The sequence below is a fragment of the Salmo salar genome, chromosome ssa01 (assembly GCF_905237065.1).
Source record: "Salmo salar chromosome ssa01, Ssal_v3.1, whole genome shotgun sequence".
Taxonomy (NCBI): Eukaryota; Metazoa; Chordata; class Actinopteri; order Salmoniformes; family Salmonidae; genus Salmo; species Salmo salar.
Genome location: NC_059442.1, coordinates 64,064,809 through 64,080,092, shown reverse-complemented (window position 1 = coordinate 64,080,092; position 15,284 = coordinate 64,064,809). Strand labels below are relative to the sequence as shown.

The window sequence follows — 15,284 nt, the reverse complement described above, 5'->3', positions numbered from 1 at the left end:
TGTTCTGGCCTTACACCGGCAGGCAAGCACCCAAGCTAACATTGGCTAGCTTGCTAGCTACTTCCAGACACAAATGAGACAACTCTGACCATTTTACTCGCCCTAGCTGAGCTGGTAGGACAGTTTTCGTGTTAACCAGAGCGTTGGTGACTGTAAATGTGCTGCTGGATACAATTTAATTACGCTTTTTTTCTGACGTTTACTGACACAGGCCATATACAACGGGTGTTGAGTGCTCATAAATGAATTATTCTGGGCTATGGTACACACGAGAGTGCTCTGAAATCCGTGTAGATAGTAGGCTGGACACATTACATTTTTAACAAAGTTATTTTCTGATAAAAATGATTTCATTGCATCCGCCGTGGAGCCCAGCTTCATAATGACCATATTTCCCAGCTGCTTGCCGTCGTTTTGAAGTAATCGCGAAAAAACAGGCCTTATTTTAGTGCATTTTTCTTCATGCCAGCTCCTATTAGTTCTACTGAGCACCATGGCACCAACTCGCCTTCCGAAAGTTCTATTCCCAGTTTATTGTTAAACGTCACAATGCCTGCTTCGCTATTGTTGGCAATGAGATGTGCTCACATTGTTTTATAGTTAAAATGTAAACAACCCAAAAACTCTGCGGTCTTTCCATTGTTTCCTATGGGGGAAATATAGGCATGTCTGTCTATTTTGCCAAATATCTCGCAATGTGTATAATTAGATTTTTTTCAGGTCGGACGCCATTTTAATCATGAGAATCTCCTCTTTCTAATTATGTAAGCCTGGGCAGCTAGCTCGGTTGTTATCAAATGCTAGCCCCAAAATACTTTTTGCCTTTGGGATGCTGTCCCCCCATTGTTTACCTATGGAGAGGCATGCCGTTCTATTTTGCCAAATATCTCACTGTGTATATTTTGTTGTTTTTTTCAAGTCGGGCACCATTTTAATCAGGAGAATCTCCTCTTTGTAATTATATAAGTCTGAGCAATGAGCTCGTTTGTCATCGATCGCTAAACCAGAAATAGTCATACATTTACATTTTTTCCCTACTTTCTCATTATGCAGACATAAGCACAGTTGACACCATCGAGGTGCGATGTTTACTTTCTACACAAGTTGTTTTTTCCCCGTTTCGTCCGATGAACAGATTGTATTGGTAAAATAAAAAGGGCTCAATTTTTGTGCCATTTAGACGAAATGGAATTCTAAGCATCACTCCAGTCAAAACACGCTCTGCGAACGTTCGATTCCATTTATTTGCTATGGGCTCGCGCCTTGTTCCAGCTTAGCCAACGTTCTTAAGCCATTTTTCAACCTTGGGTGAATTTTGACTTGTTCTATTGTCCAGTTTATAGCCAGAGCGAATTTACGAAAGCCCCCGAACGTCCATTGAGAATGCACAACGACTATACCATTTAGCTAAGCTAAGAATGACTGGAATAACCAAGTCAATAAACGTTGGGTAGTTAGATAGCCTATAGTTAATATACTGGCAAGTTTGATGTATTATTACTAACGGTAGGTAGCTAGCTAACATACTGGTACATACTGCTGTAATGATATGCTATGTGGTTCGTAAGGACAGTAGCAAACAAATTGTCATCCAACATAATGTGTAAGGTAACTTATTTGAAAAGTCATTACTTTATTACATTGAGTCGCAAGCTACCCCTTGGTCGTTAGGGCAAATCTGGTCTGTGATAGAAGGGGTGGTTTTCACACCGAGCTCGGGTATTAGACAATTTTTTTGCTCAGCTATTAGCCCCCCTCCCCAACTTGCAACAAATTGTTGTTGTTCCCATCTCGTTCCTTTCCCTCTTCCATGCTCTCTCTCTATCCATCTGTCTCTCGTGTGCAGGTATGTTTTGATGTGAGAGAGGAAGCCAGTCCCATCATCATCACCTCACCCACTCTTAAGATAACCCTCGGGGCAACTGGGGGCCCAATGCTGGTTAGGAGACACTGCAATTGTGATGAACTGAGAGAATATTAGGGTAGCACTATAATTCATTAATCATATGCTGTCTGCCTCTGTTCTTACCTCTTTTCCTTTCTGTCTTCTACACCTCTCTCCCAAACTCGTCTTTTTTCCTTGTTTTATAATGCACACCATATGTGCATTGAAGTACAGATTGAACTTGTATTTATAATATAATATTAAAATTATCATAATTATAATGCATGTATTATGTATTTATAACACCTGGATAATAAACTTCTTTCAATAAAGCGTTTCACATTCTCCACTGGTTGAAATTAAGTATCTTATTGAAAACTGTCCTGTGTCCTCAGATTAATGCAGATGAAGGGAGTTATATATGCATCGATTTTGTTATGTTTATATGTATTACAAATCAGTCATGTTTCTAGTCTATTGCATAGGTACAATGTGTAATTGTAACAATATAGCTTCCGTCCCTCTCCTCGCGCCTACCTGGGCTCAAACCAGGGACCCTCTGCACACAACAACAACTGACACCCACGAAGCATCGTTACCCATCACTCCACACAAGCCGCGGCCCTTGCAGAGCAAGGGGAACAACTACTTCAAGGTCTCAGAGCGAGTGACGTCACCGATTGAAATACTATTAGCGCACACTCCGCTAACTAGCTAGCCTTTTCACACCGGTTACATAATCATTGATGTCCCAGGAACAGGAGTGGTAAACACCGTTGAAGTGTATAATTGTAATACATACATGCAGACACAGCATCATTCAAATAATGGAGTTTGATATGACTGAAAAAGAATGTCTCAGAGATTCATACCTGAACTGCACCTTTATTTGCCAAGGAAGAGTACATGATCAGTGAATATATTCAATGTACAGGCTACAATGTGGGAATCTCATGCATGGTAATAACTACAGTACATGTATATAGGACTTGCATCCTTGGCACAATAAAGTTATTATATTCTAATCTATCCGTAGGCTTCATTAATGCCAATCAGACTTGAAGTTGATACAACAACTATGATAGCTGAGGTTTATAGAGAGGTTCTGAACTAATATTCATACCAAACGTTTTAGGGTCCATACACAGATCGGCTACATAGTGTAGGTAGTTACACATCCATAGGCATACAGTTATTTTTATCCTCCACTACACAATAAGCAAGTAAATAGTTAGCTATGTTACTTCAGCTGCATTGCAAGGCAAGCTTACACAATTGTACATTCAATTTGCAGTAAATGCTTTAGCTAGCTAGATTCTTTACATCCACTTTTTTCACAAGACGACAGCCTGGTTTACTGGTTTTCTCAGGAGTCCCTAAAACATTAAACAACACGAATTACAAATTAATTCTCTTAACACTAGCTAGCTGGCCAATGTTAGCTAGTCCGATAACTTGCTTAATAGCGATTTTCATAAATTAACTTTATGACAAAAAAATATGCACAAACGTTTGTCTCTACATTAACTAACATATTCCTCTCAATTGTAATTTTTTTGCTTGACTTGTTATGACGTTATAACTACTTACATTTGTTTTGTCAGCCATCTTTGTTGAAGAAAACCACCAGGCACGGGTGGCTTGCATCAAAATTCATCATTGGAACCATTCGAAATGATTGGTCATATAAAAACCTTTGGACCCAAATGCATAATGAGTGCTCTAACTCCACGTTGTGGTGGTCGGGAGCATTGAGGCCGTGACGCTGGGTACCTCTAAGTCCCGTGGTGCAAGCTCGCAACTTTTAAAGGAGGAACCACTGTATGTCTCTATAAGCTTGGCACTTCTAGCCACTGGGGTTTTTACCCATTCTTCAAGGCAAAACTGCTCCAGCTCCTTCAAGTTGGATGGGTTCCGTTGGTGTACAGAAATCTTTAAGTCATTCCACAGATTCTCAATTGGATTGAAGTCTAGGCTTTGATTAGGCCATTCCAAGACATTTAAATGTTTCCCCTTAAACTACTAGAGTGATGCTTTAGCAGTATGCTTAGGGTCATTGTCCTGCTGGAAGGGGAACCTTCGTCCGAGTCTCAAGTCTCTGGAAGACTGAAACAGGTTTCCCTCAAGAATTTCCCTGTATTTAGCGCCATCAATCATTCCTTCAATTCTGACCAATTCCCCAGTCCCTGCCAATGAAAAACATCCCCACAGCATGATGCTGCCACCACCATGCTTCACTGCAGGGATGGTGTTCTCGGGGTGATGAGAGGTGTTGGGTTTGCGCCAGCCTTAACATTTTCCTTGATGGCCAAAAAGCTCATTTGTAGTCCCATCTGACCAGAGTACCTTCTTACATACAGTTGAAGTTGGAAGTTTACATACACCTTAGCCAAGTACATTTAAACTCACTTTTTCACAATTCCTGACATTTAATCAGAGTAAAAATTCCCTGTCTTAGGTCAGTTACGATCACCACTTCATTTTAAGAATGTGAAATGTCAGAATAATAGTAGTTTATATACACTCAATTAGTGTTTGGTAACATTGCCATTAAATTGTTTAACTTGGGTCAAACGTTTCGGGTAGCCTTCCACAAGCTTCCCACAATAAGTTGGATGAATTTTGTCCCATTCCTCCTGACAGAGCTCGTATAACTGAGTCATGTTTGTAGGCCTCCTTGCTTGCACACGCTTTTTCAGTTCTGCCCACACATTTTTTATAGGCTTGAGGTCAGTGCTTTTTGATGGCCACTCCAACACGTTAACTTTGTTGTCCTTAAGCCATTTTGCCACAACTTTGGAAGTATGCTTGGGGTTATTGTCCATTTGGAAGATCCATTTGCGACCAAGCTTTAACTTCCTGACTGATGTCTTGAGATGTTGCTTCAATATATCCACATAATTTTCCTCCCTCATGATGCCATCTATTGTGTAAAGTGCACCAGTCCCTCCTGCAGCAAAGCACCCCCACAACATGATGCTGCCACCGCCGTGCTTCACGGTTGTGATCATGTTCTTCGGCTTGCAAGCCTCCCACTTTTTCCTCCAAACATAACAATAGCCATTATGGCCATACAGTTCTATTTTTGTTTCATCAGACTAGAGTACATTTCTTCAAAAAGTACGATATTTGTCCCCATGTGCAGTTGCAAACCGTTGTCTGTCTTTTTTATGGCGGTTTGGAGCAGTGGCTTTTTCCTTGCTGAGCTGCCTTTCAGGTTATGTCGAGATAGGACTCGTTTTACTGTGGATATGGATACTTTTGTACCTGTTTCCTCCAGCAACTTCACAAGGTCCTTTGCTGTTGTTCTGGGATTGATTTGCACTTTTCGCACCAAAGTACGTTCATCTCTAGGAGACAGAACGCGTCTCCTTCCTGAGCGGTATGACAGCTGCGTGGTCCCATGGTGTTTATACTTGCGTACTATTGTTTGTACAGATGAACGTTGTACCTTCAGGCGTTTGGACATTGCTCCCAAGGATGATCCAGACTTGTGGAGGTCTCCAATGGAGGTCTTGGCTGATTTCTTTTGATTTTCCCATGATGTCAAGCAAAGCGGCACTGAGTTTGAAGGTAGGCCTTGAAATACATCCACAGGTAAAGCTCAAATGAGGTCAATTAGCCTATCAGAAGCTTCTAAAGCCATGACTTAATTTTCTGGAATTTTCCAAGCTGTTTAAAGGCACAGTCAATTTAGTGTATGTAAACTTCTGACCCACTGGAATTATGATACAGTGAAATAATCTGTCTGTAAACAATTGTTGTAAAAATTACTTGTGTCATGCACAAAGTAGATGTCCTAACCAACTTGCCAAAACTATAGTTTGTTAACAAGATATTTTTGGAGTGGTTGAAAAACGATTTTTAATGACTTCAACCTAAGTGTATGTAAACTTCCGACTTCAACTGTGTGTTTGGGGAGTCTCCCACATACCTTTTGGCGAACACGAAACGTGTTTGCTTATTTTTTTCTTCAAGCAGACTTTTTTCTGGCCACTCTTCCGTAAAGCCCAGCTCTGTGGAGTGTACGCTTAAAGTGGTCCCATGGACAGATACTCCAATCTCCTCTGTGGAGCTTTGCAGCTCCTTCAGGGTTATTTTTGGTTTCTTTGTTGCCTCTCTGATTAATGCCCTCCTTGCCTGGTCTGTTAGTTTTGGTGAGTGGCCCTCTCTTGTCAGGTTTGTTGTGGTGCCATATCCTTTCCATTTTTTAATAACGGATTTAAATGGTGCTCCGTGGGATGTTCAAAGTTTCAGATTTTTTTTTATAACCCAACCCTGATCTGTACTTCCCCACAACTTTGTCCCTGACCTGTTTGGAGAGCTCCTTGGTCTTCATGGTGCCGCTTCCTTGGTGGTGCCCCTTGCTTAGTGGTGTTGCAGACTCTGGAGCCTTTCAGAACAGGTGTATATATACTGAGATCATGTGACAGATCATGTGGCACTTAGATTGCACACAGGTGGACTTTATTTAATGACTTCTGAAGGTAATTGGTTGCACCAGATCTTATTTAGGGGCTTCATAGCAAAGAGGGTGAATACATATGCACACATCAGTTTTCAGTTAGTTTTTTTTGTAGAATTTTTTGAAACAAGTAATTTTTTTCATTTCACTTCACCAATTTTGACCATTTTGTGTATGTCCATTACATGAAATCCAAATAAAAATCCATTCAAATTTCAGGTTGTAATGTAACCAAATAGGGAAAATGCCAAGGGGGATGAATACTTTTGCAAGGCACTGTAGCTCATCTGGTAGGCTCATGTCACTGTGCAGCTCGCGACTGGGTTTCCCTTTGTTGTCCGTAATATTTTTCAAGCCCTGCCACATCCGTCAGGCATCAGAGCCGGTGTAGTAGGATTCAATTTTAGTCCTTATTAATGTTTGATGGTTCGTCTGAGGGCATATCAGGATTTCTTATAAGCGTCTGGATTAGTGTCCCACTCCTTGAAAACGGCAGCTCTAGCCTTTAGCTCGGTGCAGAAGTTGACTGTAATCCATGGCTTCTGTTTGGGAAATGCACGTACGGTCACTGTGGGGACGACGTCATCCATGCACTTATTGATGAAGCCGGTGACTGAGGTTGAATACTCCTCAATGCCATTGGATGAATCCCGGAACATATTCCAGTCTGTGCTAGCGTAACAGTGTAGGTTCCGTCCCTCTCTTCACCCCAACCTGGGCTCGAACCAGGGACCCTTGCACACATCAACAACTGACACCCCACTAAGCATCGTTACCCATCGCGCCACAAAAGCCACGGCCCTTGCGACGCAAGGGGAACAACCACTTCAGGTCTCAGAGCGAGTGACGTCACCGATTGAAACGCTATTAGCGCGCACCACCGCAAACTAACTAGCCATTTCACATCGGTTACACTAGCAAAACAATCCTGTGTCGTAGCATCCGCATTATCTGACCAGTTTAATCTGAATAAATGAGTACATTGAGTTTTGTTTTGTTTCGCTTTTCTTTGTTAATTATGTGGGCTAATATACAGCCAAAACAGTAGGTGGTGGCATGCACCTATAGCATTTGTTTGTGGATTGCAGTAATAGCAAAGAAGAAGACCCTGTACAGTAGGTGGCAGCAATACAACAATAGGTGTAGTGTGCCATAAAACTTGAAAGAAGAAGAAGAAGGCACCATCCGGGACCGCTGGTCTCTACACACAATAGGCAGATTTTCTTGCGGTTCAATTGCCTATTACCGTGGCCCGTCTGTAAGCACCTAAACCCTCAGCTGCATTGTCTTCATCACTAATGTGACATCCTCTGGAAGAGACCAGTGAGTATAAGGCGATATAAGGTCTAATGAAGTTCAGTGGGTTTCAAATGCATCAATGGCATAACAATTGCCTATTTTCATAACTCCAATTCCATTGCATTACATTGAGCCATTGAACGTCCCTTTTATTCTTGTGAGGAAAATGCCCCGATGCTCCGACACTGCCCAAATGCTCTGTCTAAACGCAAATCACCTCAAACGTGATACAGTTTTGGAAATATTTGGAACTTAACTTTCATATAAGCGAGAAATATTTGTTCAAATACAAAAGATAGACTTTTGTTGCACCCTGCTGTATTTTCAAGAACACCGCCTCCAACCGAGACTACACCAGGGATACTGTAGTTAAGGAAATTATGATATTGGAAACTCCATTGGATTCGTATAATGCCCATTGTGTACGTGGTCCGTACATTGTCAATGGGCCACGTGGTGCATTCAGGGTACAATCCCACAAGGAGTGCACTCCTTCAAGGAGTGAATGGAAGTCAATTGGGCACTAGAACAAGAAGCACATTACAAATATTTTCTAAGATCTGACATATTTGTAATATTGTGTCATTTTCAAATCGTGACATTACATACTTTTAAGGAAAATAAGCAGTTTCTTGACTTATACCCTGACTTTCTACAAAGAATTTGGTGATGATCAGCTTAGCAACCGCGTATTACAATGTAAGCTTACTTTTAATCAGTCTGTCTGCACATTTCAAGACATGGAATATGGGGGTGTAGTGATATTCCCAATGGGCTGGACGATTCTATTCTCATCACTCATCTTGAAAAAACGGATATTAAAAACATGGAAGTCAATCATTCTGCCATCATTAACACAATGTAAAAATCAAATGATTTATTAGTTAAATATTTAAATAGCATGGGCGACTGAGAAAAACAAATTGGTATAATTTAAGGCCATGTGGCTAACAATAATGCAGGCACTAGGAATGGGGGTGTGAGCATGCGGGTCTGGACAGATGAGATGTTTCTGTGTCTTTGTTTGTGTCTGTAAGTTGCTGTTCGTGTATGTATGTATGTTGCTTAAGCATTACATTTTGCATTTTAATAATTTAGCTAGCCTGAGTGGGGTTTCTTTCGAGATAAAAAACTGTTGAGGAAGGTTATCTTTTGCACTGTTGAACCAATCCAGTAAATGTGAAGGATGATTTGATTTGATTTAGATTTGATTTATTAGGATCCCCATTAGCCGATGCCAATTGCGACAGCTAGAATTACTGGGGACGACACATAACAAAAAAGACATTACAGACAAAAGACTTTACAATTTACATACAGTACCAGTCAAAAGTTTGGACACACCTACTCATTCAAGGGTTTTTCTTTATTTTTACTATTTTCTACATCGTGGGATAACAGTGGAGACATCAAAATTATGAGATAACACATATGGAATTATATAGTAACCAAAAAAGTGTTAAGTGTTAAACAAATCAAAATATATCTTATATTTGAGATTTTTCAAAGTAGCCACCTTTTGCCTTGATGACAGCTTTGCACACTCTTGGCATTCTCTCATCCAACTTCACCTGGAATGCTTTTCCAACAGTCTTTAAGGAGTTCCCACATATGCTGAGCACTTGTTGGCTTATTTTCCTTCACTCTGCGGTCCAACTCATCCCAATTCATCTAATTTGGTCTTCTTCTTATTGGTATCCTTTAGTAGTGGTTTCTTTGCAGCAATTCGACCATGAAGGACTGATTCATGCAGTCTCCTCTGAACAGTTAATGTTGAGATGGGTCTGTTACTTGAACTCTGTGAAGCATTTATTTGGGCTGCTATCTGAGGTGCAGTTAATTGTTGATTTCTGAGGCTGGTAACTCTAATGAACTTATCCTCTGTAGCAGAGGTAACTCTGGGTCTTCCTTTCCTGTGGTGGTCCTCATGAGAGCCAGTTTCATCATAGCGCTTGATGGTTTTTGCGACTGCACTTGAAGAAACTTTCAAAGTTCTTTACATTTTCCGAATTGACTGACCTTCATGTCTTAAAGTAATGATGGACTGTCATTTCTCTTTGCTTATTTGAGCTGTTCTTGCCATAATCTGGACCAAATAGGGCTATCTTCTGTATACCAACCCTAAATGTAACAACACAACTGATTGGCTCAAACGCATTAAGAAGAAAATAAATTCCACATATTAACTTTTAACAAGGCACACCTGTTAATTGAAATGCACTCCAGGTGACTACCTCATGAAGCTGGTTGAGAGAATGCCAAGAGTGTGCAAAGCTGTCATCAAGGCAAAAGGTGGCTACTTTGAAGAATCTCAAATATAAAATATATTTTGATTTGTTTAACACTATTTTGGTTACTTCATGATTCCACGTGTGTTATTTCATAGTTTTGATGTTTTCACTATTATTCTACAATGTAGAAAATAGTAAAAATAAAGAAAACCCCCTGAATGAGTAGGTGTGTCCAAACTTTATATTGGTACTGTACATAAAATCATTAACATGTAGTGTGTGTGTGCATCTATCAGTTGCACATACATGTCAGTGCATACAACAAGGAGAGATTGAATATGGATTTGTTAACGTACAAAAGCAGAAATCCCCTGAACACCGGATGCATCTGGTTGTTTTCCAACCTGCATATCACAGTCATATTAAGTTCATTTTTACCTCAATAAGTAGCTATCAGCAAAGTCAGTGCTAGTAAGAAAAGACAAGTGTAAGTTTTAGTTCAGCAGAGCCTTCTGTTACAATAAAGGACACGGCTTGAGATGCAAAACCAATTTGTGTGAAAATAGTGAAGAAGCTTTCTGTTATTTTACCTGGAGTGTAATTCCATTTTGGGTTTTGTAATAGCATTGATCCTGATATGCAGTTTGGTTTGCTTTGTTCATAAGCTATCCAAATCAGACTATAATGAAGTGCAAACATGATTGATGGTCTGTTTTGATGGTCTGGTAGCCATTAAATAGTTGCAGTATTATGATCTGAATTATGCCATTAGAAAATGCTGTGCCACATAGCTTTGATCTTATCAACACACACACACACACACACACACACACACACACACACACACACACACACACACACACACACACACACACACACACAGACCAATAAGACAAAAACCAAGACAAGCTTGTTTTTTTACCACGTATGCTGCATGGCCGTATGCAGTGGCTCATTACACCAATTTCAAAATATCGGCCTGTATTTTAAGGCCAACGCAACCTTAGCTAAACTCAACTTTGGTAATTTCTATTTTTCAGTAGTGCCTGGGGTGCCTCGTCCAGTTGACCTGTGTTTTCTTCTCACAGGGTGGACGGCATTGTACCTCGGATTCCTGTAGTCGCCCTTCTCCCCTCGCGCCCTCAGGGTCGTAGCCTGACGCACTCCGGGAGGACCGGCCTGCTTCACCACTGACACTTTCAGCCAGAGAGAGAAAGACAACTTTACATTTCCAGAGACTGCGGTGCTCCCGGGGGTTCACTTTGATAGTCGTCTCATCCACTGTATTTGCTTATTTAGATATTCAGCACCGGTTGTCAACGGAGATCAAGCCGTTTGGAAATCAAGTAGGACTAGAGGGAGGATATCATGTTTAAAGCTGTAGATGCGGGATAAAGTTGTCAGTAAGGGCGGAAAAGGAATAGGCTACAGTATCGACTGGATAGCTTTGGTTAAAGGTTTGTAAAGTCCCCTTGGCGTCGGGATGAACATGGGTACCTTGCGCGACCTCCAATACGCGCTGCAGGAGAAGATTGAGGAGCTGCGGCAACGGGACGCGCTCATTGACGAGCTAGAACTGGAGCTTGACCAGAAAGACGAGCTAATACAAAAACTACAGAACGAGCTGGATAAATACCGGTCCGTTATCAAACCGGCCACCCAACAGGTCGTCAAACAAACTGAGCTGCACGAGCACCAGCGGACTAAGAGACAGGCGATTTCTGCGGAACCCACCGCCATCAACATCCAGGATCTTAGCCATGTCAGGCTGCCTTTCTACCCCAAAAGTCCACAGTAGGTGTACAGTTACAACAGGGGTGCCTGTTTCTGCATTACTGTGTTTCTGCATTACATGTTTAGACGTTATGTGATCCTGCCCGTGGCTGTGTTTATCCATTGTGCATTATTCTTAGTGTGCGTAATTCCTCAATGGGGCATTTGGAGCATCAGGTGTTCGACCTCTCAGACTCATATTATCGATATTTCATCTAGGATCAGTCAGTATGCTAATATTATGTATTTTGCATTTTTTTCAGCTTCTTCTGAATGTTATATCACACTTGGTATGCATCAATGATATGCATCTATGTAAAAACAGTATGGGTTATTACTGACATCATCATGTGAGGTGAATGTGTCACCTCAGTGACGCTAGAGACAAGTGTTGTTGAGGTGTAAAGGGTATGAATACAAGCCCGACTCTGTGTAATGTACCTGTGTTTGTTTAATCCAAACTGTGATAAAAGGCGGTGCCATGTTATCTCTCTACGAATTGTTCACATTCTGATGACACACACACACACACACACACACACACACACACACACACACACACACACACACACACACACACACGGGCTCTAAAGTTTGACCAACCTGGAGTAAACATTTTGGAGCACAAATGTATTTTTTAAATAATAATTGTTCTAATGATAATGCTTCACTGTAGCGTTATTTGTCGAGCGCAGCTTCGTTTGTGTCATGCTTGCACCATTAATTCAGCAAAAACTGTTTGTTTCTAACCTAAACAGTTCAGAAGACACACACACTCTCTTGGTGGTCGGTGCCGTTTAAGGTTAGGGAGGATGATCATTTGTTTATTTCTATTGCAGCATATTGGATGACTGTCATTCATATTCCATTCACCCAGCTCAATATACATTCGATAGGTTTAGGCTGCTACATGATACAGCATTTTCCCCTATACCCATCACGAGGTTGCTACAAACTAGCCTAGGAATTAAAGTTTACAACGTCGGTGCACAGATCGAGAGAAAATTTGGAATAATCAAGGTCACAGACAGTGACACATTTAATTAATACCGCCTAGCACACTCTTGCGTGCATCTAGCTGATCTTGGGTGTAATCATTAGTCCAAACAGTTGCAAACAAGATTTTCTATTGGACAAATTCAGTTATGTTGATCCCGTTTCGTTCCATTTGCTTCCGTTTAAGAAACATTTTTCAACCGAATTGGCTGAATGAATACACCCCTGATCACCTGCAGACACAGTTCACTTTCATAGCAGCCACATACAAACGGCATGATCACTTTGCTCATTGTTTAATTCCTTCTCGAATCCACATGTTTTCCTCCTCTCACCTTTTCTCTTCACTTGTGGACTTTAGTGTACAACTCAACAGCTGTCTGTGACCAGGAAAAAAAAACTTTCCAAGCTAAACCTTCATACCATAACCGCTAACCGCTACACACAGCCTACATCACTGTCACCATGGCTAACGTCATAGTCAACATAGCTACTAGAACTAATGCGTTAGTAAACCCGCTACAATCATGCATTACAGTGTACAGCAAGCAGTTTTACAGGGCCCCGGTGGCAATAAATCAATATATCAAAATCTTACCACCCCTCGTATTTTTATAAGGTTTTACCGACTGGTTGTCACTGCACCTTCATTGGCGCATGCTGTCCTTAGTGTTTGAGCCTCTGAGGGATGATGCTGTTGGAACTACCCTGGCTTCAGAGAGCATGTCTGTGTTACAGGAGTTGGCCATATCCCATAAGTGACACAAAACGAGTATTAGAAATAGAATTTTGGGTTACTAACGTTACCCCGGTTCTATGAGAACACGTGTGAGATGTTTTACCTCTTTTCCCTGCTAGCAAGAGCGCAATGAAGAGAGGCATGTTTGAGAATGACCTGTTGGTGGGCGAGTGGCTACCTTTATGGAGGACAACGCAGACATATAATATATGGTTGTGAATGCTGAGGCCATTGACAACTATTCTGGGTACAGAGGAATGAGTTTCAATAGAGCTGCTCCTCTATCGATTAGAACAGAGGACTGTGATGTTTACTCAAATGCTTGGAGATCGATGCCTCTTCTCTGTTTGACCAATTTGTTTGTCAGTTTGGGTTTAGATATCTGAATAGAAAATGAGAAACCAGCACACTGTTCTTGCCAGTAGTACTGTTGATGAAGTTTATGTATTGGCCTATCAGCCTTCGTCAGAGGGTTTAGAAAATAGTTTTTTTTTTTAAAGAGTTGGCCATTAAAATGTTCTTTCTTTCCCAGTTTTCCCCCTTTTATCTTTCTAACTGGATTAGTCCTCTGGAATGTGTCTATTGGTCTCTCTCATGTACAGTAGGACCTTCATTTGACTCACCCCGTTGCAGGATAACTTTTCTGCGATGCAGAGAATGTATAACTTGCAGTGTATTTGAGATTTAAAATAGCTTCTAAATCTGTAATTCCACTTTGACATTTCAGACATGATTTTGTCCAAAAATGTATCAACCCCTACAAATACATCCATTAATTATAATCCAGATAATAATTCACATTCCCTGTTGCTGCAGGATTATTTTCCTGCTGTAGCAAACTGGCTCCAATTAAGAGCCTACATCTGTATCTCTACTTTCACTTGCTCAGCCTCTCTCTCCCTTATTCCTCTAAAAGAGCATATTTTCTCCTTTTAAGGAAGACGGACCGCATTCTGTCCCCAAACCTGACTGAGTGTGTGTATCTTCCCTTCCAGCAGAGAGAAAGAGAAGGAGAGGGGGAGGGGAGGGTAGAGGGTTGTTGTGTACTGTGTTGGATGGCTAGAATCTAGAGGACATGAAACAGAAATGTCACAGGACTGCAGGCTCCTCCACTTTGGGGTCTGTAGTGTAGTACGCGAGGCCAGGGACCCTCACTCCTTTCCTGTATGTAAATCTGTCAAAGGGTCATGGGTTAACCTCCCTGGGCGCGTCCCACTCTAGTCAACAGCCAGTGGAATCGCGTGGCGCGAAATACAAATACCTCAAAAATGCTATAACTTCAATTTCTCAAACATATGACTATTTTACACCATTTTAAAGACAAGACTCTTGTTAATCTAACCACATTGTCCGATTTCAAAAAGGCTTTACAGCGAAAGAAAAACATTAGATTATGTCAGGAGAGTACCCTGCCAAAAATAATCTCACAGCCATTTTCAAAGCAAGCATATAAGTCACAAAAACCAAAACCACAGCTAAATGCAGCACTAACCTTTGATGATCTTCATCAGATGACACTCCTAGGACATTATGTTATATAATACATGCATGTTTTGTTCAATCAAGTTCATATTTATATCAAAAACCAGCTTTTTACATTAGCATGTGATGTTCAGAACTAGCATACCCACCGAAAACTTCCGGTGAATTTACTAAATTACTCATGATAAACGTTCACAAAAAACATAACAATTATTTTAAGAATTATAGATACAGAACTCCTTTATGCAATCGCAGTGTCAGATTTTAAAATAGCTTTTCGCCGAAAGCACATTTTGCAATATTCTGAGTACATAGCTTGGCCATCACGGCTAGCTATTTTGACACCCAGCAAGTTTGGGGCTCACTAAACTCAGAATTATTATTAGAAAAATTGGATTACCTTTGCTGTTCTTC

General features: G+C 40.9%; 1 protein-coding gene across 5 annotated transcripts in view; it reads left to right on the top strand.

Annotated features, from left to right (window-relative positions):
- The window catches only part of LOC106607187 (cGMP-dependent protein kinase 1), a 189,901-nt gene that overhangs the window by 14,579 nt on the left and 160,038 nt on the right, over window positions 1-15,284 (top strand). For 3 of the 5 annotated variants that reach the window (XM_014203911.2, XM_014203895.2, XM_014203887.2), the window contains exon 1: window positions 10,822-11,674. The exons of the other annotated variants lie outside the window; for them this stretch is intronic. In XM_014203911.2, coding sequence (XP_014059386.2) covers window positions 11,364-11,674 — 311 coding nt within the window. In that variant the 5' untranslated portion in view covers window positions 10,822-11,363. Of the gene's footprint in view, window positions 1-10,821; window positions 11,675-15,284 lie in introns of those variants that run through there. 5 annotated transcript variants of the gene reach the window in all.